At 47.4% G+C, this 25,730-nt stretch overlaps 1 protein-coding gene across 2 annotated transcripts in view; it reads right to left on the minus strand.

Annotated features, from left to right (window-relative positions):
• Positions 1–25,730, minus strand: part of UBA6 (ubiquitin like modifier activating enzyme 6) — a 1,607,755-nt gene that overhangs the window by 736,218 nt on the left and 845,807 nt on the right. For both annotated transcript variants that reach the window (XM_069630498.1, XM_069630497.1), the window contains exon 20: positions 1,868–1,973. In XM_069630498.1, the coding sequence (XP_069486599.1) occupies positions 1,868–1,973 (106 nt within the window). The remainder of the gene's footprint in view (positions 1–1,867; positions 1,974–25,730) is intronic.

Consider the following 25,730-nt stretch of genomic DNA (forward strand, 5'->3'; position numbering starts at 1 on the left):
CAACTCCTTTGGGGCATAACCTCAAAGGGGATGGGATCACCCACATAGTAAATGTCTTCCCTAAAAGACATAAGGGCCCCCGAGGATCGGGGCATACTCACAAGGAATCTCGGTGCTGGATGGCATTGTGGAGTGAGGAGCTGAAACTGGAAGACCGACGTCGGAAGGCTGAATAGTACAGCACAGAAATGGGTCCTCTTTCATTGGAGCCGTGGATGAGCCCAAAGGCCTCAGAAGGTCGCAGAATTTTTTGAAGTCTCCGCCAGCTTGGCCAGCGCAGCAGACCGTGATGTCAAGCATCTTCAGCTGTGTGGAGGAAAGTGGGTAGGAAAGGGTGCCTTCGAACCTGCTCCTAGACTGGTGACTTCTCTTTGAGGAAGAAGAATTATATTTCGAAGTTTCCTGAACTTAAGAATCTCAGGCTCAAGGCGGAGGGCAGCAGGGAGACGTGTTGTAGGGACGCTGTCCCTGTAGCTTTGTTATTTGTACATTTTTGGTTATGAACTTTATGTTTCTAGGATGGCCTGGTGGCAGTGGATAGTTTTCTAACATTTTCATTTTTGTTGTTTTACGCACTCTTGCATTTTGTCCAATGCTCGAACATGGATGTGCAATGAGATTGTGGTCTGTGCTTTGGCCACATCGTTGTTTAGCCTTCTTCCTACTCCCGAAGAATTGGAATTCCCATATATGGAAACCCTCCTTCCCGTGCAAAGTGGCAGTCTGTTTACCGGATGTGGACTCTGGAACAGGCTGCCTGCAGTCCACATCTATGTCAAAGTCTGCCTCTTGCTAGGCAGATGTGCTGGCCGTGGGCTGGTCAGAATTGGACAGTTCCTACCGGTTTGAATGGTGCAAATTCTTACCATTAGTGAGCGGGCTATGGGTGACTTTACCTCGAATCTTGGAAGAAAGGGGGAATCCTGCAGCCATTCTTGACATAGTCATTGGAGTCCCTACAAAGAGGAACATCCTGCTAAAGACCCGGAATTTGTCGTTCGAAGCCAGCCAGTAGAGCTTTCTTCAAACGTCCTGGTGAAGCACTGTTCTTTTGTGTGTTACTTACCTGTGTTTTTCAATGCTAAGAGTTTGTCTAAAGCCTAAATAAATAACAATGTTTATACAATCTGACTAACTTATATAATTAAAAGTGCTCACTGTGTACTTAACTGAACTCTTCACCATCATCACACTTCCAAAGCCGTGCAGCTCAATCACAAATTTCAGAATGCAAGTCTAATCTAGGCAGTGTCTAGTACATGGTTACTCCAAATGTAGCCCCTCAGAATTATTTGAACTACAACTATTATCCTTCATATGATCCTTCACGAGAAACTATGCTGGCTAGGGATCACGTGTTGCAATCCAAAACGCTGGGACAGCACCTCAATGAGTAACCATACCTAGTATGATTCATGAATACCGTGCATGATCAAGATAAAACAAATAAACAAATCTGCTAAAATATTCTCAATATGGTGGCATTTAAAGATTTCGCTAGACTCCAGAGAAAGGGTTAACTAAATGGCAAACATATGACCAACACGTCAGGGCTTGGAAGGGCAAGTAAACAACATAGGTTTGAGTAAGCCCATTGATTCTAGAGATTTTATAAAAAATGCTAGATCAAACCAGTTGATCTCAACGAACAGGATAGGAGAGATCTAAAGATTTTGATGTTAAACAATGGCCTTTATTATGTTTGTGCTGAAACAAAAAGGAACACAACTGTCAGACTGAAAAACAGGTATGGTGGTTACTATCAACTGTGTAAGTGGTCAAAACAACATTAAGTAGTTTACTTATGGCCCTGTTGACAGTTTGAGTAAACCATGGACCTCAGTAATAAGATTTCAAGCACACTTACATGCGTGTTGTATGACTCAGTCAGATGAGGCACGATAACTTCTGTATGCCCTTTTGTTCCCATTGTTCCAGAATCTAGAAGGGGACGCAGGTTTGACACTGACCGGCTAAAATTCAAAACAAATAGACAGCATTCTAACTTTCATTTTAGATTTTATGTGTTTTTTTGCAACATTAAATTGGATTCATCTGAGAACCCGAGGCTTAAATGGTAACGGGGCTTAGAAACATGCATTTTAATCAAGCATTGCAGACTAATAAAACTAAGCAAAAAGAACAACATTTGTGTTGATGGTCAAGAAAGCAGTTGCAAATGCTTCAGAGGTAGGTGGGATAACAGGAATGACCATGGGAAAAGGAATACAAGATAGATCAGGACTCAGAAACAAAGCGGGAAAAGAAAGGAAACAATAATGCTGAACACAGTGATAAAGATCTGAAGGTGTGCAAATTAAAGACAAGAGAGAGCAAAAGGGAGAAAATAGGAAGGAGCAAAACAGTAGTTTGAAGATGAATACACTGCCACAGACTTTGGGGCATTAAAGAACATTTGAATGGATACATTGCTCCCACAGAAAATATTCCCAACCAACAACAGCTGACACAAAACAAGCTCTACATACAACTGTCACACCTCCCTGACTTCCTCTGTATATCTACTAGGAACTGCTGGTACCATTTCCTCAGCTCCTTTTTTCATAGCCATATGTATGATCATGTTGCCTTCAAAGCCCTCTTTTTAAACCTTGCAGGGAGTGTGGCCATCAAATGTCATTCTCAGATGCCCATCTCTCGTGTCTGGTGGCCGCACAAGGACCAAGATGCTGAGGACTGTGGTTCCAGGGATTCTATGTCCTTCATAGCGGTGAGGGAGCACATGGTAAAACGTTTTTTCTGGCCACCAGCAATGATACATCAGGGAAATCTTCTGAGAAATTCACTCCGTAGAGGTCAAAGATTCCCAAAAATGTTCCAGAAAATATCCTGGCACAGAAGCCCCTTTATATGACTCCACTCTATTAGGTCAGACCTTGATATGTAGAGGAGCATGGCCTTCACTGCATGGAGGGACAAGCTTTCAGACCACAGCAGCTCAGAATGCAATGCTGGGATTCTCTTAAAACTGCTGGGGTTCAAGGTGTCCTCAAATGTTTAGCTCCAGAAGCAGGAATGTGGATGTGGTTGCTGCAGTGGTCCCTGAGGAGTTGGTGGTCCTAGGTTAAGGGAGCATGAGTGGCGTTAACTGCCTGCCTGCAAGGACCAGTGTTGATAGCCATCCACAACCAACCTTCTTCTGGGCCTCAAAGACAGCCTGGGCCATCAGTCCCCTTTGCGACAGATGTTCCTTTATGGGTTGGGGAGCTGATCCGCTGGGTCTATCACTTGTGGCGAATCTAGGGAATGTTTCCCTTCTCCCCAAGGGGGAGCCCCCACTTTGAGGCTAGGGAGGTGAGCCCGCTCTGCAACACCCTCCCTAGGAGTTGAGGCAAGTGGAACGTCAGTGAGAGAGATGCACCCCTTAGGGGACATGGACTCCCATTCCTGTGAGGAACTCCCTAGACCCGTGCACGCCATGCTCTACATGAGATGCTCCACAATGCCAGAGACTATTAACCACCAAGAATGGAATGAACAAACACTTGATCTCATAGAAAAGAACATGTCCAGTTTAAATCAATACATTCAATTCACTGGGGTGGGGAGTACGTTAAATAACGTGTACTTGAGTCGGAGAGAGAGAGGAACATGCATGTAGGGACAGAAAGGCCCCCACCTGCGCAACACGAAAGGAGAGAGAGGAGCATACACGCAGAGAAGGGAAGGCCCCAACCTGCACAACACAAAAGGAGAGAGAGGAACGTACATGCTGTAATATAGTGGCTGGGGAACTATGAGCAGACTCCCCGTTAACTTGTAAGATGAACTGGGCCCTGGAAATCCCCTGCCCCAAGACCAGGAGACCGAGCCACAAAACAAAGTTCACAGTCTTTATGAACAGTTAAAATGACAGGAATCGCAACATGAACACTGCACAATTCTTCACAAGCTCTCACTCTCCAGGCGCATGTCGTCCCATTTTGTCGCCTAGAGACGTCACAAAAACAAAGTAACATCCCAAAAACCTAACAAGGGAAGGGATTGGTTAGCAATATATAGGCAAACTAAGGGCCCGATTCACAGAAGCGTTTGAAAATGGTGTTATCCTATTGGAAAACGCTCTGATATATATATATATATATATATGGTGGCTCCTCCTGAGACCACCTCTATGTGTTACAAATACAAAGTTACAGGTTAGTATAAAGAGGATTGTCCGGTGCAACATAGTGTAAGGTTATTGTGAAGGTGTTTAGGGAAAGGGCAGAAAGGGTCTTCTCACCATTGGTGCTTTGGACAGTTACCAGCCTAAGTGCAACTATTCAAGGTAGTGGGAACCACCCTGAAGGTGCTGCATGTTCCCAATAAGTTACCATCTCCGATCTCCTAGGCCCGAGACAGAACATTCGGCTTTGGACCAATATAAAACAGTTGTATCTTCCTGCCTGGTTTGATGGAAACAGTATGCTCTGTCTGCCTCAAATGAATAGGCTCTGTCTCGTAGATTCAGGTCATGTGTGTAGGGAGCACGAAATTGAATTTTCCTGCTTGTAATGAAGAGGATTTTTTACTGTGTCCCTCGCAGGTGTCCTATCACCTCTGTTAACTGGAAACTTCCCTTCCCTACTTGTCCTTGGTGAGGCTATGCACAGTGTCTGCACTGGAAGCTTTGTCTGCATGCTTCAGCAGGATCAGTCTGTCAGCTTTTCCCTGTATTCTGAAGTTCATCTTGCTTTTCCCATTCACTCCAATGTACCTATAGCGTCCATCTTTATTTGCATGGCCGTCCATTTTAGATGCAATTGAGCGTAGGCATGCCGTTCAAGTGTATTCTTAGGCGTCTTGCAGTTTCCGCATAGCAAAAGGAATACGTGTCAGTCCTCTAACTATGCGAGTCATAAGCATTTGCTTTGTGTCTATTAGTAATAAACTAAAATGTTTGTTTAGCTTTGTGCAGGAATACCTGTGTACTTTATGTCTAACGCATCTGGCATGATGTCAGCCATCGGCATTTTTTGAGGTTGCAGTCAGTCGACTTGTTCGATTGATGAAAGCTGTACCTCTTCGATACGGTTATCTGGGCATGGTCTGAATGGTTGTCTTGAGTAGCGCTTTTCACACCTGTGGTACATCAACGATGGTGAGGAAGGGGCCAGAATTGATGTATATTCTCTCGTTTCTCTGTCGCTGGGGTGCAGAGTGGGATGGGTGTAATGAGGGCTCTGTTTGGGTCGCCCACTACAACTAAGAGAAGGGAAGGCCCCTACCCTACACAAAGAGAGGAATGCTTATGCCATCAAGGGAAGACCCTGAACCGATTAAGACCTGCAGGAGGCGGAGTGATCCTAAGCGAGGAAGCCTGCAAGTTTCAAACGTGCCCGACAGTGGAGAGCAGGACACCAGAGCTACAGCAAGTCCCCAGCGAGAGAAACCGGGAAGACAGGAACCCGGAAAAAGGTGGTGGCAAGACGATATAGGATCCATGGTGGACAACCAGTCCACAAACCATTGCTGATATCACTGTAGGTATCTCACAACAGAGTTTGCGGTCAGCCCAAGAAACAGACAGAGGAGAAAAGGAAAGCCGAATGAGAGGAAGCCGACAGACACAAGCTGACGATAGAGCAACACCACAGAAGCGGTTCCCGAGGTACCAGGTTCCCAACGATGTTTCCCTTCATATGCAAAGGTAACAGGGAGAACGTGAACAACGGAAGGCCTTGAGGTAATCATTATGCAGTGCAAGCCACTCTTCTCAGTGGAAATAGCGAGCCAGAGTTAAATCTGAAACTGATGAACTTAAAAGTGTTATGATACAAGAGAAAGGATTACTCAAGAGTTGAATATAGAGCAAGAAGAACAGTAGATAACAATACCCTGGGAAAAGGGAAAGAAACTCAGCAATCAGTGCAAGAGGCACATTACAGAGAACATTAAGAGCCAAGCTTCAAAGGAAGTAGTCAATTAAATCAAACACAGAATCAAGTAGGCAAGAACAAGTTGAACGATAAATCCCAAGAGGGAGAGTCTATAAGAGGAATAGTATTCCATAAAGATACGCAGAAACCAGGAGCCCGGAAAATAGATATTGTAACAGACCCCTAAAAGGGAGTCCCAAAGAGAAAGAAAAAGACAAGAATCCATTTGAAGAGTTACAGGAATTAATCCAAGAAATCATGAGAGACTATTTAAGGATTTTGTATTAATCAAGAATCCAACAGATTGATGCTAGAAGTATCCACAGGAGAAGGGAGTCACTCTCCTGGTTTAAGTTATTTTGTACAGTGGTAGGGTAGTTATAACTAGGACTGTTCTTTCATAACTTGCTCAATACCGGAGACCAGCTTCTAAGGGCAAGACCCTGACTCAAACCTGTGTTGCTATGCGTGGTTCTTGCTTCCAAGACAAACGCGTTGCCCCTGAGCTATACCCCGGCCGAGAGAGATTAGCTTTGGACAGTGGACTCATTTCTTTTGACAGTCACGCATGACTGACAAGCACCTTAGTTAGTAACATAGGCAGGGACCTACCAATAGTGATAGGGAAAGATTGGCCTTATAATTTTACTTTAATAAAACATCTTTGAAAATGCCCTCAGAGTCTGCATCCTCCTTCTGACTTGCCACACAGTCAAACTGTGAGAAGGCCAGAAGGCTTTCCATATCAACTTGCTGGAACTTCGGGTTTATTTCTGACATCATCTTTACCATCAGTGTTTTAACTGTCCAGGTCCTTACAGACCATACCACCTTTATTCACTAAATCAACATAATGGGTGGGATGGTATCACTCAACCTGTGCTGGGAGGCAATGCTTCTATGGTTCTTGGGGATTGAACATGAGGTGAGGGATTTTGCCTCACCTCTCAGGCAATCTGAACCCTCAGTGGACAGGCTGCGGTATCACATGAGTGGGAGCTGATCAAGGATATCTGAAGGACGTTTTCTCGATGTGGGGGTTTCCTCAGATCGGCCTGTTAACGTCTAGCCAAAAAAGGAAGTGCAAGAATTTCGCCTTCAGATAGCTCTCTTCAGGGGACACCAGTGGGAATACACTGGTGATTCACTGGAAGTTCGACCTGCCATACATGTTCCCAGCATTCTTGCTGATTCCTCAAGTGCTAAGGAAGTTAAGACTAGAACAATGATATTGAACATGATGACTTGCCCTCCCTGTACTGTCAGTTGAAAGAAAGATTGTACGATGCAGGCTTGCATCATGATAATCCACCCCAAATCTAGACGCTGAACCTTCAATAACTGGCTATTGAGAAGTATCAAAACTGAAATCTCAGAGGAGGTACTTGGTGGGATGCTTTCTGCAAGGCACCAATCTATCAAATACATCTACGCTGGTTGCTGGTGCAAATCAACTGCTTGGTGTCATGATAAGGGCATCAATCCACTGTTGACTTTCTTTGGCAATTTCAGGGCTCAAAAGCAGGGACTGTGAAGGGATATTTAGTCACTATTTTAAAGAGAACTCTAGAGAAGAGGGGGATGTTAATATTTATTAGTGTGTATGGCTTTACAGTTTTTAAAAGGCCTCACAAATTCCTTTCAACCCAAGCTATGTGTGGTTCCATTATGCCACCTTAATGTATTTGCTTTTTTAATGCCAGTTCCAATTCAGCTTTAAAAATCATGTGCTTTAAGACAGCTGTCTTTCTACATGTTCGCCACTATTGTATCAGCTTCTTGAAGGTCCGTGCTCATGGCTCTTTTGGTCACACCTTCTTTTGGGTGTTTTTGAAAGAACAGGCTGTTAGGCAGAAACCTGTGCAGTTCCCGTAGGGACCACTGCAAAAGATTTAGGACTACAGGTGGTTGGCAGTAAACCCAATTGGTAGCAGTCTGTACCACCCAGATTTACCTGGTAGCTGTGGCTGAGCAGTCAGACTCCTCTCAAGATGAGTTAGGCAGTATGCAGAGTGTACACAATAGGTACAGAGACACAGTAGTACAAGCAAACACTGACCAGAGCTTTGGTGTAAAAGTATACAATTATTTATTTAAAGACACTTGTAAATTACACTAGCACAAAAAGAGGTAAGTAAATTCAACCCACAGTCACTATTACTAGATGGACATCCCTTATTCCTTATTAGACAAGTCTTAGTTAACACCACTTATTTCCAGACAGAGGTGAGCGCTTAACTAAAAATGGCACTCCAATAAGTTAAGAAAAAGGGAGGGAAAAGGCAGAAATTAGGAAAAGCACACAACACAATACTTTAGAAGCACCCAGCAAGGCAGGAAAGTCAAGTCTACTTGTGAGCAAAATGTTCAGAGGCCAGGCTCCCTCATAAAGAGAACAGAGCACCAATGCGCCCAAGATCACACAGTTTAAAAGTCTTGAAGTCTTGCAGGGAGTTCAGAAAAGAATTAAGTCAGCTTCAGAAAAGTTCAGTTAGCCTCCCTCAGTTAGCCGTTGCGAGGGAGGCCAGGCGGATACAGTACCTTCAAAGTGGAGAGGATCCTCCAGCGGGGGCAGTTGTTCCTGGCAGCAGGTGCAAGTCACGGCGTCGTCCAGAGGAAGAGATGGTCTCGACGAGGAGGGAAGCTGAAGGTCGTTGCACTGCCAGGGAAGAAACCAGCCGCGGAGTTCTCCGGTTAAAAGGTATGACCTTTTTATTCGCGGTAGTGGAAAAACCGTGGTATCCCGGTTGCCGGGATACTTGGCACAGGCAATGCGGCTACGAGAAGATCCGGGAAGGCGAAAAGACGGGCAAACTGGTTATCCCCACCAGTCAAAGGAAGAAGACTCTCCGGGCTGGAGATCTCCTCCATCGTCGGGAAAAGTGGTGAGACGGTCCAGCAGGGCTCCACCGTGGTGTCGTCGTTGCAGGTCGGCTCAGCTTCTCCCTCTTCGGATTCTTTAGGTCCTGTGGCGACTTCTGAAGTTCCAGTCCCCAAAGCCCTGCTTTTATGCAGAAAACCCCCATTCATTCAGCCTAGCTGTCAATCAAACATGCTAAGTGGTGAGCCGGGCGGCTTACCACTTGGGCCAATCACACAAGAGTGCGACTTGAGTTGCCAAGGCAACTCAGTCCAGGGTGCCTAAACCCCCTCCCACACCCCCTGTGGTACCCAGACAGAGTGGCACCACTTTTGGAGGCTTCTGTGGAGAAGCCCGCCAAAAAGTGGAACAAAGGGCCAGACTTGGGTTGGTGTCACAGAAGCGAACACAAACACCATTTTGGAACCGAGTTTCGGCAAAAAATACAAACCAGTGATTTTATATCAATTTAATAAACCGGCGGTATGTTCGAGGCTATATTAAAAAGTGGTAGCCTCGAACAATGGGAAAATCCCATAGGAAAATATTTGCGGTCGAAAATAAAGAGTAGTATCCACTGCCACCAGCCAAAACTCGATCAGGGGGGACGGACACGTGCCCCCTCGAACAACAGACCCCGGGGCAATCTAATTGCCCCGACCAGTACGTCCACAATATGATGGTTTGTACTGGTTTCTGTTCATAATTTGGGACTAGTAAAGCCAATGGTGACTTTACATGCCCTGGGAGACAGTAGTCAGTCCCAGGGTATGGAGTCTATGTTTGGGGGTCACTATGACACCCCTGGGTTACTGCACTGAGGGTGCTGTGTAACCCACATACCAAAAACACATGAAGCCCTATGGGGTAAAGGACCCCATAGCCCATAAAACACATTCAAAGTCAAAGGAACACCTCAAATCATGTCTAAGAAAGGGAGTAAAAGAGTCTCACTCTTAACAGGAGAGAAAAAAATAAACTCCAAAAATCCATCAAAGCTGCTGGGGGACTCACTAGGTTTGGGAAATTAGCCTTAACAGAGAATTCTCCCTAACACAGGCATATTCTCCTCTGCCCCTAGAACGGCCTTGAATTATATGTCCCAAGAACCAAAAGGTACCTACACGAGCAGTGTTTCGTTGACTTGGGAGGATGAAGAAAAGGCAGTCTTGAAGCAATCTATTTCTGGATTGCCTCATTAAAAAATTAAACAACCCAGCGCTTCTACCAGGCAGCAAAATGGGATTCCCTACACATGTTTACAAAGCATTACCTCAACTCATTGGTTGGAAAGGATGCAAGGCTGAGACAGTAGATACATCTGTTTTTTTTTGTGCAATCGTCTTCGTTGCACTTTTCCCTTCTTATAATACGGCACGGCTTGGGAGTCTTTGTAAAATTAGGGATCTGCAGAAGGAAAGTATCCATTACAAGAGCAAGTAACTTAATTCAGTAATGTTCTTGCTCATGGATAACTTACTTCCTCCACCAGATTCCTATTCACCCTCCTAGCTCCCCCTCAAAAGATTGCTCGCAAGATCATTGGTAGTTTCTATGTGACAGTTATGTCTCCCTTTTGATGTTTGGCAGGGGGAGTAAGGGGGGTGGGTGGAACTGATATAAATGGCTAGCGGCTCAAAGTATGCATACACCATGGGTGTCGCTACTAGAGAAAGAGCACAGAAGAGCCATGATGGCGCCAGATGCGGAGCCATATGATGCCATGTAGTGACTTTTGGAAAAAATGTCCAGACCAAATTGTTCATCTCTGAAATCTTCTCCAGGGACAATCTGTGGGGGAAATTTAGATATCCATAGGAAGAACAAGTTACTTAACCCTGGTAACGTTCTTTAGACTGGATATTCCTCCCACGTATTCCTCATCTTTGATATCTCCAATATCCAGCTTCAGCTACTTTGGAAAACATTTTCAGCAGAGAGCGTTGTGCATCAATGCAGTCGACTCGATGTCCCAAGAGGGCCTCCATCTCGAGGATGTTATCGAAGGTATATATAGCACGGGCAGTGCCAGTTGGCTTCAGTTCAGTTTTTTCATGTCATTATTACAGTAGAACTACCAGCCTTAATGTTGTCTAGACCATACTAGACTCTGAAGGAGCGTAAACTGCAATATCTACTTGCTTCCTTCCTACAACCCTCCACCTAATCCAGAATAGGGCAGCATGATTTATCCTTGGCCTTAATTCCATGGGCCATATATCCCCTTCCCTAAAAACTCTTCACAGGCTCCTGGTTGCTCCAAGGATCAAATTCAAATTCCTCTGCATCATCCATAAGGCTGTCTGGGGGCTGGGACCACGCCATCTGCAACTTGCACTTACTAAATACTCTCCCTCTAGACCTCTACGTTCCTCGGGTACCAACTCTGCGTGTCAAGCATTTCACTAAACAGAGGGCTGTTGGCCGATCTCTTTCCCCAGCTGGCTCATTTGTATGGAACAGCCTCCCACTTCCTCTTTGTCTTTTGCCGGATCTCCTCAAATTCTGGAAGCTCCTCAAGACTTTCCTTTTCACCTCCTCTTACCTTCCTCCCTCCACCCTCCTCCCTCCTCTGCTAATCCCACAGTGGCTGAGATTGGTGACCAGGGCCCTCATGTGTCCTTCGGCGCCCCGGCCTCCCACACCCAATCGCCTCCAGCCTCCGTCCGCCCACAGCACTTGCCTTGGCACCCAATGGCCTATGCCATGGTAGACCTGCATCTATATACTTATTGCAGCTGAACGCTCCCTAGCACTTCCTACAGTGGGCACTTATATCTGCTGCTCACCCACGAGCATGGGCACTTCAGCACTTTCCCCTCACTCCCTCTTCCCCTCTACTCGCTCTGCACTTGCACGCTCTGAATGCTCACAAGGTAGTAGGTTCATCTTTATCCTCCAGGGTACTACATTTTCAATCCCATGTTCCCTCAATGCTACCCTGTGGGCCCTTTGGAAACACAATTTACTTGTTGTATAGGCGCCTCACAAATGCTCAATAAATAAAATAAATGTATACATTCATATAAAAAAAAAATGTGTCAGTGACTCCCCCCATAAAAGAAACCAGAGCTGGACTACAAAGTATACAACAATTTTAGGCCTATTACCAATGTGCTTTTTTTGCTTAAAATAATTGATAAGCTTGCTACGTTAAAACTACAGGACCATCTGGAAAATGCTCAAGTCCTCCACCCTAGGCAATCGGGTTTCAGCTCCTTCCATGGCACGGAAAGTGCCTTGTTGGACCTGCAAACAGAAATGCAGAAAATAATGGACGATAGCAAGTCGGGGCTGCTGATGTTATTAGACCTGTCAGCAACCTTCAACCTTGTGGATGATGAGAAGCTTCTTGACAGGTTGCTTATAGGAACTTGCTCCAGAGAAGCAGCCACCTGGATCAGGACCTTATTAAGCAATGGGATGTCTAAAATTGCATGGGGTGATGCCTTTCTCGAAATCGGAGCCGCTAGAATGCGGGGTGCCTCAAGGAGCATGTTTTTCTCCATCCTTATGTAATTTATATTGTCGCCCGTTGTGTGATCGGCTGGATAGACTAGTAGTACCAATCAACTACTCAGACGATACTCAGCTTATTATGGACTTAAGTGGAGAGTATGAAAAAGATGCCAAGAGAATTGTTTTAATCTACAAATCAATTCAAAATTGGATGGCGACAAACGGGATGCGTCTTAAAGCAGCCAAAATTGAGCTTTTGATTTTCGGGTCATCCCATGCCAGCTCCAAGCTTAATGGCAAATATTCTGGCTTTATTATTAAGAATCACTATATCAAAACAGTGGCTAAAGTTAAGACTTTGGGAGTTGTTTTTGAATCCTCCTTTTTGACGCGCACATTAATAATGTGATTAGCAAAACTCAGTATCACTTGAGATTACTATGACTGGTTAAACCATACGTTTCAGAAGTTACTCGTACCACACACAGTCCGAGCTCTGATTATGCCTAGGATTGACTACTGCAGTGCGCTACTAGCAGGCGCTAGTGAGGGCAGTCTGGGGAAGCTGCAGATTCTGCAGAACAATGCAGTGTGCATCGTGAAAATTATACCTAGACACGATTCCATTTCTGTCCACAGGCGGAATTTACACTGGCTTCCTTTGGAAGCCAGAATCTGTTACAAAGTTAATACTATTGTACACAAATGTCTTTACCGACAAGCACTTTCGTATCTAAAGGATTCTATTGTTGTGCAACATCTCACGAGAACTACCAGGTCCAGTGATGCAATGTGCCTGATTTGTCCAAGGAGCTAGCGAGCCAGAGGAAATGGCAGATCGTTCCTGGTACAGGCATCTTTGGCTTGGAACAAGCTCCCAAAGGACTTGAGTGCGGATAGTAACCTGAAAACGGTCTTGTCTGAGTAATTCTTCTCCCTTCTTGCTGCCCTTTCCTTCTGTCTGCCTTTGGCAGTTTCGTCCTCCTTCCTCCACCCTGATGCTTGCGGGCTCAGGTGCAGTATAAATAGATAAATACATCTTTGGGGGGTTGTAATAACAGAACACCAACACTTTACTTTTAGAAACAATATGCAATTGTAGCAGAAGTAACATTCAATAAATGTCTATTAAAGTAACAGAGAAATAGAAAACAAGTCAATTTCAGTACCCGTAAACACAGTAAGTAATTTAGTTGGAACACTTAAAATGAATCTAAAACAATGTCCCTAGTACTCAAGAAGTCAAGCCCTGGTAGGGAATGAGGCCTAGTGCCTCACAAGTCATCAGTACAACAAAGGAGAAGTTACTTACCATAATGTTCTTGCTATGGATTATTCTCCTGCAGATTCCTTAGACAGATATCCCCTTTCAGCTTCAGCGCTTGGAAAAAAACTTCGACAGGGGGCGTAGTGGACCTCGACTTGACGCTCAATCGTCAGCCCCGGATGGGACGCCGGTCCTCTTATATATACTGCTTCACTACACCCCGTACCACAGTTCGGACCCTCACCCCCGCACCCTCCACCACACCAAGCTCAACTGCTGCAGAGGAAAACCAGCAAGAAAGGAATGGCCAACTAGCCAACAGAGGAATAGAAAAACATGTACCCCATGGGGCTGAACAAGACTTCATCCCATTTAAAAAAGAAATGTTTTAAAGAGGTCTGCGGCTTGCAACCAAGAAGAGAAACTGACCCTAGAACCATCACAGAGGATCCCCTCTCTCTCGAGAACAAGCATACACCAACTGCTAACACTTGATGAGCAGTGATGGATGGGAGGAGTGATGAATCAGGAGAAGAATTACGGTAAGTCATTTCCCCTTCAATGGATTGCCTTTCTCCCACATATTCCTCGCCAGCAGACTTCGAAAGCATTGGAAAACAATGGCGGTGGTGAGAAAGCTTACAGCAGAACATTCTGCAACAACGCCCTTCCAAAGCGAGCGGTAGCCCCACGGGCGACGTCCAGACCATAATGCTTCGTAAACATATGAATCAGGTTGCAGCCCGGCAGATATCCCCAACCGAAACTCCCCTTTGCAGGGGTGTAGAGGCAGAGACCCTTATGGTAGAGTGAGCTCTGATGCCAGGAGCCAATTCCTTGCCTGCGGTATGGTAGCATTCTGAGAAACATAATGTGATCCATCATGAAATGTTCTGCTTCGATACATCTAGGACTTTTCTTGAAATGGAATAGGCTACAAACAACTAATCTGTTTTTCTATATGCTGCCATTCATGCAGCACAGAAGCTTAATGCCCTCGGCAAGTATCCTTTGATTGTGGGGACCTGAAGGCCTGAAGAGGCTAGGGACAGAAGGAACTCCATCACTGTAGTGGTGGGAAAGAAATGGGATCAATCTTGCGTTCCCTGCACCACGCCTCAAATCTTCACCTGCATGCTTACCGAGATCTTGTAGATGGTCTGCGAGCAGCCAGCAACACCTTGAACACCTCCTCAGAGAAGTCCCAGTCATATCTCATCCTCTCAAGAGCCACGCATGTAGGTTGAGGGATTCCGGGTTTGAGCAGAGCACCCGACCTTCCGACTGGGTTAGGAGATACGGGCGACGAGGCAGAGGTGGGCAGATGGTCAAATCCAGAAGGTCCGATTACCATGTCCTCCTCGCCCAATCTGGGACGATCAAGATTAGGGTTGCTCGAAACCACCTCAACCTCCTGAGAACCCATGGAATGGCGGGAATCGGAGGGAAGGGCTAGTGGAAAGGAAAGATTCAGTCCACCAGAAACACATACCCTTGCACGCCATTCGCTGGGCACTCCCTCAAGCAAAACTGTTTGCACTTCCTGTTGGACTCTGTGGCAAACAGATCCACTGCTGGGGTAGCCCAGAGACACAGAAGAACTCCTCAAGACTTCCTGACAGACTTCCCACTTGTGTGAGACCATGCTCTTCCCGCTGAGAGCATCCGCCAAACTGTTCTCTGTCCCCACCAGATGAAATGCTGAGAAAGATCTGGTCCTCCAACAGCCAGACCAAAGTTGCATCGTGCCTCTGCAGAGGGGGCGGGAGCGTGTGCCACTCTGCTTGTTCAGGTAGTACACGGCCGCCATATTGTCCGTCAAGATCAGGACATGTTTCCCTTCAGAGACGGGGCAAACGCTTTCAGGGCTAACATGTGTTAGGCAGAAACCTGTGCAGTTCCCTCTGGGACCACTGCAAAAGATTTAAGACTACAAGTGTTTGGCAATAAACCCACTTGGTAGCAGTCTGTACCACAAAGATTCACTTGGTAGCTGTGGCTGAGCAGTCAGACTTCCCTCGAGAAGAGTTAGGCAGTATACAGAGTATTCACAATAGGTCAAAAGAACATAGTAGAACAAGTAAACACTGACCAGAGCTTGGTTTAAAAGAGATAACATTATTTATTTAAAACCACATCTAGAAAAACACAAAGGCACTAATAGTAAGCAATTCAAAAACACGGTCACTAAAAGATATACACTCCCTTAGAAGAATATTAGACAAGTCTTAAGTAAAGCCTCACTTAATTTCAGACAGCGGTGAGCACTTAACGCAGATGGCACTCTAATAATTCGTTAAAAAGGGAGAAAAAAGCAGAGTATAATATGAAACAGATCCCAACACTTTCATAAGATCAAAACAAGAGAGGAAGGCAAGTACAACCGTGAAGTTAGAGTTCAGTAGGCCGGATCCACTTTAAGAGGATCAGAACGAAATGTGTCCAAGGTCACACGGTTGAAGTGCACAAGAGTCTTGCAAAGGTTCAAAAAGAGTTGGACCAAAAAGAAAGGGACCAGTTAGAAGGTCAAGGCGGCCAGCCCAGTCCAGAAGGTTAAGGGGTTATTATTACCTTGTAGCAATCTTTAGAAAGGGAGGCCTGGCGGACACGGTACCTTGAAGTGGTGAGAATACTCCAGCAGGAGCAGTTGTTCCTGGAAGAGGATGCAAGTCGGTGCTTCGTACGGGGGAAGAGAGGATCTCGTCAGGGAGGAAGACAGGAGTCCGTTGCACTGCCAGGGAAGAAACCAGCCGCGGAGTCCTCAGGTAAAAGGAGCAGTCCTTTTATTCGCGGCCCAGTGGTAAGTGGCTTTCCGGTTGCCGGGGTGCTTGGCACGGGCAATTCGACCTCAAGACGGCCTGGGATGCGAAGAGAAGAAGGTAAACTGGTTGTGCCCACCAGTCAGGGGAAGAAGCCTCTCCAGTCGGGAGATCTTCTCTGTCGTCGGGAAGTGGTGAGTCGGTTCCGCAGGGCTCCACCGGTGGTGTCGTCGTGGTAGGTCGGCTCAGCTTCTCCCTCGACGGATTCTCAGGTCCTGTGGCGACTTCTGAAGTTCCAGTCCCCAAAGCCCTGCTTTTATGCAGCACACCCCCATTCACTCAGCCTAGCTGTCAATCAAACATGCTAAGTGGTGAGCCGGGGCCAATCACACAAGAGTGCGACTTGAGTTACCAAGGTAACTCAGTCCAGGGTGCCTAAACCCTCTCCCACACCCCCTGTGGTAACCAGACAGAGTGGCACCACTTTTGGAGGCTTCTGTGGAGAAGCCCGCCAAAAACTGGAACAAAGGGCTCGACTTGGGTTGGAGTCACAGAAGAGAACACAAACGCCATTTTAGAATCGAGTCCTGGCAAAAAATACCAACCGGCGAATTAATATTAAATAAATAAACCGGCGGTATGTTCAAGGCTATGAGAATTAAATAATTAAAGTTGGTAGCCTCGAACAATGGGAAAATCCCATAGGGATATATTCGCGGTCGAATATAAAAAGTAGTATCCACTGCCACCAGCCAAAACTATCAGGGGGGACGGAGACGTGCCCTCTCGACTAACAGACCCCGGGCAATCGAATTGCCCCGACCAGTACGTCCACAATATGATGGTTTGTACTGGTTTCTGTTCATAATTTGGGACTAGTAAAGCCAATGGTGACTTTACATGCCCTTGGAGACAGTAGTCAGTCCCAGGGTATGGAGTCTATGGTGGGGTGTCACTATGACACCCCTGTGTTACTGCACGCAGGGTGCTGTGTAACACACATAGTAAAAACACATGAGACCCTATTGAGTAAAGGACCCCATAGCCCATAAAACACATCAACAGTCAAAGGAACACCATAAATCATGTCCAAGAGTGGGAGAAAAAGAGTCTCACTCTTGGCAGGAGAAAAGAGAAAAAAAAAATCCAGAAATCCAGCAAAGCTGCTGGGGGACTCACTAGGTTAGGAAATTCAGCCTTAAGAGAGAATTCTCCCTAACAACATGATGGCTAGCAACTCTAGCCTGTTGATGTGCCACTTGGCTTCCATTGATAGGCCGCTCACCGACAAGTCATTGCAGTGACCTCTGCAACCTTTCAAGGATGCATCTGTGACCACTTGAACCTGAGGCCATGGAGGTCAGAAAGGCTTCCCTGCTAGCAAGCATCTCTTAAGATGAGGCCAGTGTTCTTGCCTAAGGTGGTGTCAGAATTCCATCTTTCTCTAGCGATAGATCTTCCTGTCTTCTACCCACCTGTGCACCCCTCCAAGTTGGAGGAGCGTTTTCATCGGTTGGACCCCAAGAGGGTGTTAAGATTCTATGTAGCATGAATGGCTAGCAAGCTACAGCTGCCGGCCCACTAAGAAAGGTAGTTGACCACAGACCTGGACACCCCAAGGACGTTCTTCAGGGCTCAGAGGTACAGGGACCCCTGACTTTGCAGGAGCCATTGTAACCATCTCATTCGCAGCCAGGCTTCTGGCACTAGAAAAATACAGAAGGCCATGTGGCCTAAGAGGCAGAGAGAGGAAGCCGCTGGTAAAGTGGCGTGGTTCTGGAACAGTCGCACCATCTGTGCAATACTGGATACTCTCTCCTCGGGGAGAAAAGCCTTCCCTTCCCAAGTGTCCAGGACAGCCCCGATGAACTCGAACCTCGGCGCTGATGCAGTTTTAGACTTCTACAAGTTCAGGGAGAAGCAAAGGCTGTGGAGCAGTGAGCAAGTGTCCCAGAGACAGGACAAGACCTGCTCCGCCAATGTCCCTCGGATTAGCCAAGTCATTCAAGTACGGGAATATGTGGACACCGGATCTCCTGATGTGAGCCGTCATTATCACTATGAGTGTGGTGAAGACCCTCGGTGCTGAGGTCAATCCAAAGGGAAGCACCTTGAACTGATAGTGCTTGTCCCCTATAAGGAACCTCAGGAGCCTCCTGCGCTTTTGATGTAGCGGCACATAGAAGTAAGCGTCCTGAAGATCTATGGACACCAGCCAGTCCTGTAACTCGAGAGCATGGAGAATCTCTCAACGTCACCATCCTGAATGTCTTTCCTAAGGAACTTGTTCCAGGCCCTGAGGTCTAAGGTGGAACAGAACCCTTCCCCTTCTTGGGTACCAGGAAATACCGGGAATAGTAGGCCAACCTCCTCTGCTCGGGTGGTACCTCTTCCACAGCACCCTTCAACAACAGGGCTTGCAGTTCTTCCTGGAGCTCCTTTTCCAGCTGGGAAGGAGGTGATGGGGGTCTGCTCTGAGATTTTCTTAAGAAGGGCAGACAACTCCACTGCATGAGGTCCAGGGTCGAAGCGTCGGAGGTCATCTCCTGCCACTGGGTCCAACGCTCGGACAGCTATCCTCCAACCGGTGAGCTGTGGGAGGGGAAAAATCAAATCAAAACGGCTTTGAGGACTGAGCCCCCCAGCCACTGCTGCCACAGTCTGCTGGCCTCTAGAGGCCCCCCTCCCTCTTCAGGAGCACGAGAAAACCCTCTGCCCCTTCCTGGCTTGCGGGAGCGGAACATCCCTGCCGTAGAGGATGTAGTGCCTGTAGCCTCTGCCCCTAGAAGCAAAGCTGAAGGAAGGCTTGGCTGGCTGTTGTGCAGCTAGGCCTAGCGAATTGGACTCCTGGAATTCCTCCAAGGAGTCACTGGCCTTCGAGCCAAAGAGGTTCTCCCCATCAAAGGGCATGTCCAACAACTTACTCTGGACATGAGGAGAAAACCCAGAGGAGCGCATATAGACCTGCCTCCTAAGGACCATGGCTGAACCCATCTACCGACCAACACAGTCCACCACGTGAAGGCGGGTTTGCAAGGACTGCCTGGCCACCTCCTTCCCGTCATCCACCAGCTGCATGAACCCGTCCTGCAATTCCCCTTCAGGGAAGTACTGGGCTGCATGCTCAATTGCTTTCCATAGTCCAAATAAATATTTTGCGAAGCCACAAGAGACAATAGCAGCCTTTAAGGCTATGCTCCCGGAGAGGAAAATCTTTGCAAGTGCATCCACTTTCCTGCCCGCCCCGTCAATTGGCAAACTGGATGTGGATGAAGCCGTCCTGGTGGACAGCGTGCCGCCTGAACAACCAAACCCTCTGGTGTGGGGTTAGAGGAGAGAAAAAACATGTCTCCTCTTGCCGGCCTATACTTGTTTGTCAGGCCGTTGCCACAAGGAGGCAACGGGGTCAGCTATAGCCAGGTTAAGTGGCATATTCCTCTCTGTGGTGGGACCCTCCTCAAGAAGGTTCATGAGCTCATAGCCTTGGACAGTTACAGCAGGGGTATTCAGCCCAAAGGTGTCAACTACCCTATCCACAGAGGTCCTGAACTTTGCATGAGTATGGGCATATGGATGGGCCTGCTGTAATTCGACATCTGGATATGAATCCAGGCCACTGGCATCATGCAGTCCCTCTGCCAAAGCAATGAGGTCTGCCTGGTCAGTGAAACAGTCTGTCCTACCAGTGTCTGAATAAATGCGGTCGACGTTATCCTGGTCTCTGTCATTGGTGCCGAAAATATGAGCCATCGACCCGAAGAAATTGGATCAAGACAATAGTAAGAAAGACTGACCACCGATAATCGGCATCAAGGGCTTGTCCTTCGACATCGAGGGAATGGCTATCTGTGTCGACAAAGTGGGTGCCACTGGCGCATCGAGAACTATCGGGCCTGAGGCATGCAGGAAGGTCCCGGCGTCTAAGGTCGGCCCGTCTTGCTCAGTGCCGAGCCCAAAGGCTCCCCTGATGCAGACGGCATCTGTGCTATCCCGGGGCTGGAATCACTGGGTGCCACTGGAACTACCAGGGCCCGCGGTTTCGGGGGTTCGCCCGCACCCGCAGCCGCCTTCTCAAACATGGTAAACATTTGGGACTTAAAGTCCTCCCATTCCTGTCGGGACAGCGGCCCGCCGACGACTTACTGCGTTCCGACGATGACTCGGTCACATCAGTGATGCCTCTTCTTTTTGTGCAAGGACAACGATAAGTGGCTCCAAGAGTAGAATCTCTTCTTCACCTTACACCCGTGCCCCCTCTCTTTCTCAGGTGTGGGCCCTCCGTTCTGGCCTCAGAAGACCGAATGGACGACCGCGCCAGTGACTTGGACGGCAGTCAGTCCAATGCAAGCTTGGCTGCCCGCTCCCAAAGATTTCGGCTTTATTTTGCCGCATGATGTGCACCCCTCAGTGTTGTGACCCATGCCGAGGCACCACACGTAGACGCCATGCGGGCCGGTGACCGACATCTTGGAGTTGCAATCGGAGCAGTGCTTGAATCCAGAAACTGAGGTGCATACCTGGCAGTTCGCGGTGACTGAATTTGATGAAAAAACATCAAATGAAGTTAGTTTGAAAATCAAAGTATTCGCTAACGTTCCTCAAGAGCAGCGTGCAGAGCACAGAGAAAAAAACGAAATGAGGTACGGGAGTAGTGACCCAATGTATATACGACGCCCAATTTCACGGCCGGGGCAGACGACCGATCACCGAGTGAAGGCAGATCGACGCATTAGTCGAGGTCCACTACGCCCCCTGTTGAAGTTTTGTCTGAGCAGCTGAAGCTGGAAGGGGATATCTATCTGATGAGGAATTTGCGTGGGAAAGATAATCCAATGAAACACTGTTCAGGTGGGTTTACTACTGGACTGCAAAACATATCTGAAGACCACAGGCTGCAGGCAAGTGTTCCAAAGTTAAGGAATATTCACAAAGGTTTCTCTCCCAGTCCCACCACTCAAGGGAAGGCCCAAGGGCGGAATTCTTGACAGACCACCACCGATCTTAGTCAGGCTAGGGAGAGACAGGATGATGACTTTACACAAGTGGGGGTAGGAATTGGTAGTATAACCCCCCTTACTCGGATTCTACCATATTTTCCACATGTTCCATGCGATAGCAACATCTCTTTGAATGTACATTATTCCATATATTTGTCAACAAGGCTAAGAATAATATGCCAATTCTAAATTTTACGTAGCGTGCGGAAAATAAACTATGGTTTCAGGTGATCAAGATACCATTCGAAGCACATTGAGGCTATTGTAGGTCAATACTTACTGAGAATCCACTAATTTTAGACATAACTAGTTTATGATCCTTAATTGGACTTTTTTATTTTAATTTTTGAAACTTTTTATTTGCAAGTAAACAAACGCACAAAAAGGCCAGTTAAGCATTATTGCAATACAATCTTATGAGTGTAGATCGTGCCAATACATTCCACAGGCCAGCATTATTCCATCCCCCTACGGTCGCCTTCCCTCATAGGTTTCTTATCCCCGGTAGCTCCTTCCCCTTCCTGGACTACGACAGTGCAATCCACCTTTGCCTATAGGAACTTTACTTCAGATCACTTCCTCTAATATTTACATTTGGTTGGGCCCTTTGTCATCAACGTGAACATCGTCTGTATTAGTGCATTCCAAGTTTCAATAACCATACTCCTTTTATGCATCCCTCTCTGCAATGCCCTGTGCCACACTGCGGTCTCAGCTAATGACCAGCGCTTCATGTCTACCCACAAGTCCTCTATCCTCGGGCCCTTGGGTAATATGCAGATTAAGTCTTTTAGTTTAGAAAGATGCAAGGCGTGCATCACGCCTCTCGGGAACAGCCCCAGCAGGCAAAATTCTGAGGGCCATGAGTGCATTTGAATTCCTCCCCTGGCCGCCCCTCCGACATCCCTTTCCAAAAACTCCCAATCACTAGACATGTCCAGAACATGTGCATCATGCCCGCCCCTTGCTAGGCACACCTAAGACAGGTCTGGCCCTTCCCCTGGCTTATGTGACAGCCTGTGTGGGGTCAGGTACACCCTGTGTGTGACGTACAATTGGGTAAGCTTAAATCTAGCGTTTCTTTAGACTCCCTTGGTGTATCGCAACACCCTACCCCATTCTGCATCTGTGAATGTTCTTCCCAGGTCTGTCTCCCAGCTGCTGTGCACCCCTAGCTCCTCTGTTGCAAGGCCACCCAGGAGCAGGTCATGCAGTCAGAAGAAGATATGGCCCCCCTCCGACACATCATACATATTACCTAGCACTGCATTAGTCTCTCCCCCCTCGCAAAGGCCCGGCCAGCTTGTTTATTCATCTAGCGATTCCCAGATACAATAGAAACTGGCCTCTGTGAACCATATACACTGACAAGGGTCGGGAACTCCATCATCTTGCCATCCCGTGTTAGGTCACCCACCATAGCTATCCCTTTACTTTCCCATTGTCTTCTAAACTGTTTCACGACACCCCATTGGTCTCCAAGAGCTCTGATCGAGGGGATACACGAGGAACAATGGTCAGGGGGCCCCAGAAGCCTCCAAACCCTGTGCCATAAATCTTTGCCAGGTTTCAACAGGCCAGAGGGTCTTGGTAGTACAACTTCCTTTGTCCATAGCACTTCGTTTAAAAAACGACGCCCCAGCATTGGTTGCAATAGTGATGTGTCCTGTGAGGCCGCAGCTCCCAGCCAATTCACCACAAATTGCAGTTGCCCTGCTAGGTAATAGAAGTCAAAGTTAGGCACTCTGATTCTGCCATCCCCATAGTCTCTCTGCAATGTGCGTAAGGCAATTCTGTTTCTCATCCCCTCGCACAAGCCCCCCCCCCACTGCCCCCACAGAAATTCTCAGGCTAACATGTTCAACCTCCTGAAGAACCCCCTGGTATATTGTAAGGCACTTTAACAAAATGATACAAAAGACGCGGGAAAAGCACCATTTTTCACAACGCTGCCCTGCCTGGCACGCCAAGGGGCAATTTCTTCCAGAACCCCGTGGAATTAGGCACCCCATCCAGGACCCTGTTATTCTTGTGAGAGGAAGCAGGGTTGTGCCATACTTTAATACCCAGATATCGGAAAATAGCAATCGCCCACTGTAAGCCAAAATAAGGCAACTGTTCCTCAGGAAGCCCTCTGAGTCCCACCAACGGGAACAAACAGGATTTCTCCCGGTTGTCCTTCATACCTGAAAACATGGCAAACCGATCTATAATGTCCAGTAGGTGTGGTCTCAGGCTGGCTCAGATACAGCAACATGTTGCCTGCGTACAAAGAGACCAAGTGCTCCACCCAGTCTATCACAATTCCCGCCCTGCATATTCCATTCTAGGGAAGACAGCCAATGGCTCCAATGCAAGAATGAACAGCATTGGTGACAATGGGCAGCCCTGTTTGGTGCCCTTGTGTACCTCCTACCCCTCAGAAATCTATTTACCGATTTTTACCCTTGCTTTGGGCGCAGTGTAAATCTTCTTCCCCCATTGCAAAAACCCTGCCCCAATCCCAGAACGCTCAAGTGTCGCCAGCAACCAGTCCCATTGGATCGAATCAAATGCCTTGACAGCATCCAAGGAGACCACCACGCAGTCCTCCAAATGATTAGTGCCATCTATCACATGATGCAACCTCAAGTTCCACGAGGTGCTGCGCCCCGGGACATACCCAGTCTCCCACCACCTTCTTAAGTCTGTTTGCCAGAACCGCTGTCAGGATCTTGCAATCCTGATTCACTATAGAGAGGTGTCTATATGATCCACAATTCTGCGAAGGTTTCCCAGGTTTGAGAATAGGCACTATAGTGGATTCCCTTAATGTATTTATTTATTGTGCATTTGTTAGGCGCTTATACAAGTGAATTGTGTGTCAAAGGGCCCACAAGGCAATAGGGAGCGAACATGGGATTGAAACAATTTGTACACTGGGAAAAAAAACGGACCTACTAGGCCTTGTGAGCATTCTGATGTGCAAGTGGAGAGGGAGAAGAGGGAGGTGTGAAAGGAGTGCAAGTCCTGGAGTGCCTGTGCTCGTGGGTGAGCAGCAGATCCAAGTGTTCAGTGTATTAGGTACAAGCCTACAGTGGCATAGGCCAGTGGGTGCCAAGGCAAGTGCTGTGTGTAAGCAGAGGCTGAGGCAATTCGGTGTGGGAGGCCAGGGCTCTGAAGGACACATAAGGGCCCTGGTCAACAATCACAGCGACTGTAAGATTAGCAGAGGAGGGAAGAAGAGAAGGAGGAGATGAAAAGGAAAGTTTTGAGGAGCTTCTGGAATTTGAGGAGGTCCGGCTCAAGTGGAAGGGGGAGGCTGTTCCATAAGAGGGAGCCAGCTGAGGAAAGAGATCGTCCTCCAGCCCTCCGTTTATCGAAACGCTTTACACACATAGTGGGTACCGGAGGAACGCAGAGGTCTAGGGGGAAGAGCATTTAGTAGGAGCAATTTGCAGATAGCGTGGTCCACGGCCCCAGACAGCCTTATGGATGACGCAAAGAGATTTAAATTTAATCCGTGCAGCAACCATGAGCCAGTGAAGAGCTTTTAGGGCAGGAGAGATGCAGTCCCTGGGCTTGAGGCCAGGGATCAGTCTTGCTGCCCTATTCTGGATTAGCTGGAGGGGTCGTAGAGAAGAAGAGGGTAGATTCAATGGACGGCTATTGCAGTAGTCAAGCCTGGAGAGAACCGGGGCTCGGGTAACTGAGTTTCTGGGGACAAGTGAGAAAAGGGAGAATTCCTTTGAGAAGGAAGAGTTGAAATTAGGACTTCTTGGCAATTACTGAATGTGAGGGAGGAAGGAGAGATAGCGAGAGAGGAGTCGAAGTTGACTCCAAGGTTTCTGGCTTCAGATGAAGGAGAAGGAGGAGAGCAGATAGATGATGGCCTTAAGTTAGGGGAAGAAAATAGGAGCAGGTGTCCCATTAGGAAGGATCTCATTCTTGCTGGCATTGAGGCAAAGATCGTTGGAAGGGCACCAGGACTGGATGGCCGATAGGCATGATATAAGTAGTAAGAGGGTCAGCGGGGAGAAAAGCTGTGTGCCATCTGCGTAGCACTGGAAGTTAGGAGAGAAGGTGTAAATAGTGCCAGTGAGGCAAGGCAATTGTTAAAGAGCCAAGGGGAGAGGTTGGCGCCCTAGGGGACACCGCAGGTGGAGAAAGAGGTAAGGGAGGAGAAGGTGCCCAGAATAACCGGGGATGGATGGTCACTTCGCTCCGAGATACCCAGGGAATCGTGGAACCATTTTATGAGGATGGAATGGTTGACCGTGTCAAAGGCAGAAGAGAGGGCAAGTAGAATGAGGACAGCTGGAGAGTTAGAGTCCAGAGATGCAGGCAGTTCTTCACGGGTGTTCAGAAGAGCAGTTTCTGTGCCTCTGGATACTACTAGGTAATACCTCCAGGTCATATGCTTCTACAAAGACTTCCAGAAGCCTGGGCACCAGTACGTCTGCGTATGCTTTATAAAATTCCCCAGGGAGTACATCTGATCCAGGGGTCTTGGCAGTCGGGAGTTCA

Source organism: Ambystoma mexicanum, chromosome 6q (assembly GCF_040938575.1).
Source record: "Ambystoma mexicanum isolate Mex_15411 chromosome 6q, UKY_AmexF1_1, whole genome shotgun sequence".
Taxonomy (NCBI): Eukaryota; Metazoa; Chordata; class Amphibia; order Caudata; family Ambystomatidae; genus Ambystoma; species Ambystoma mexicanum.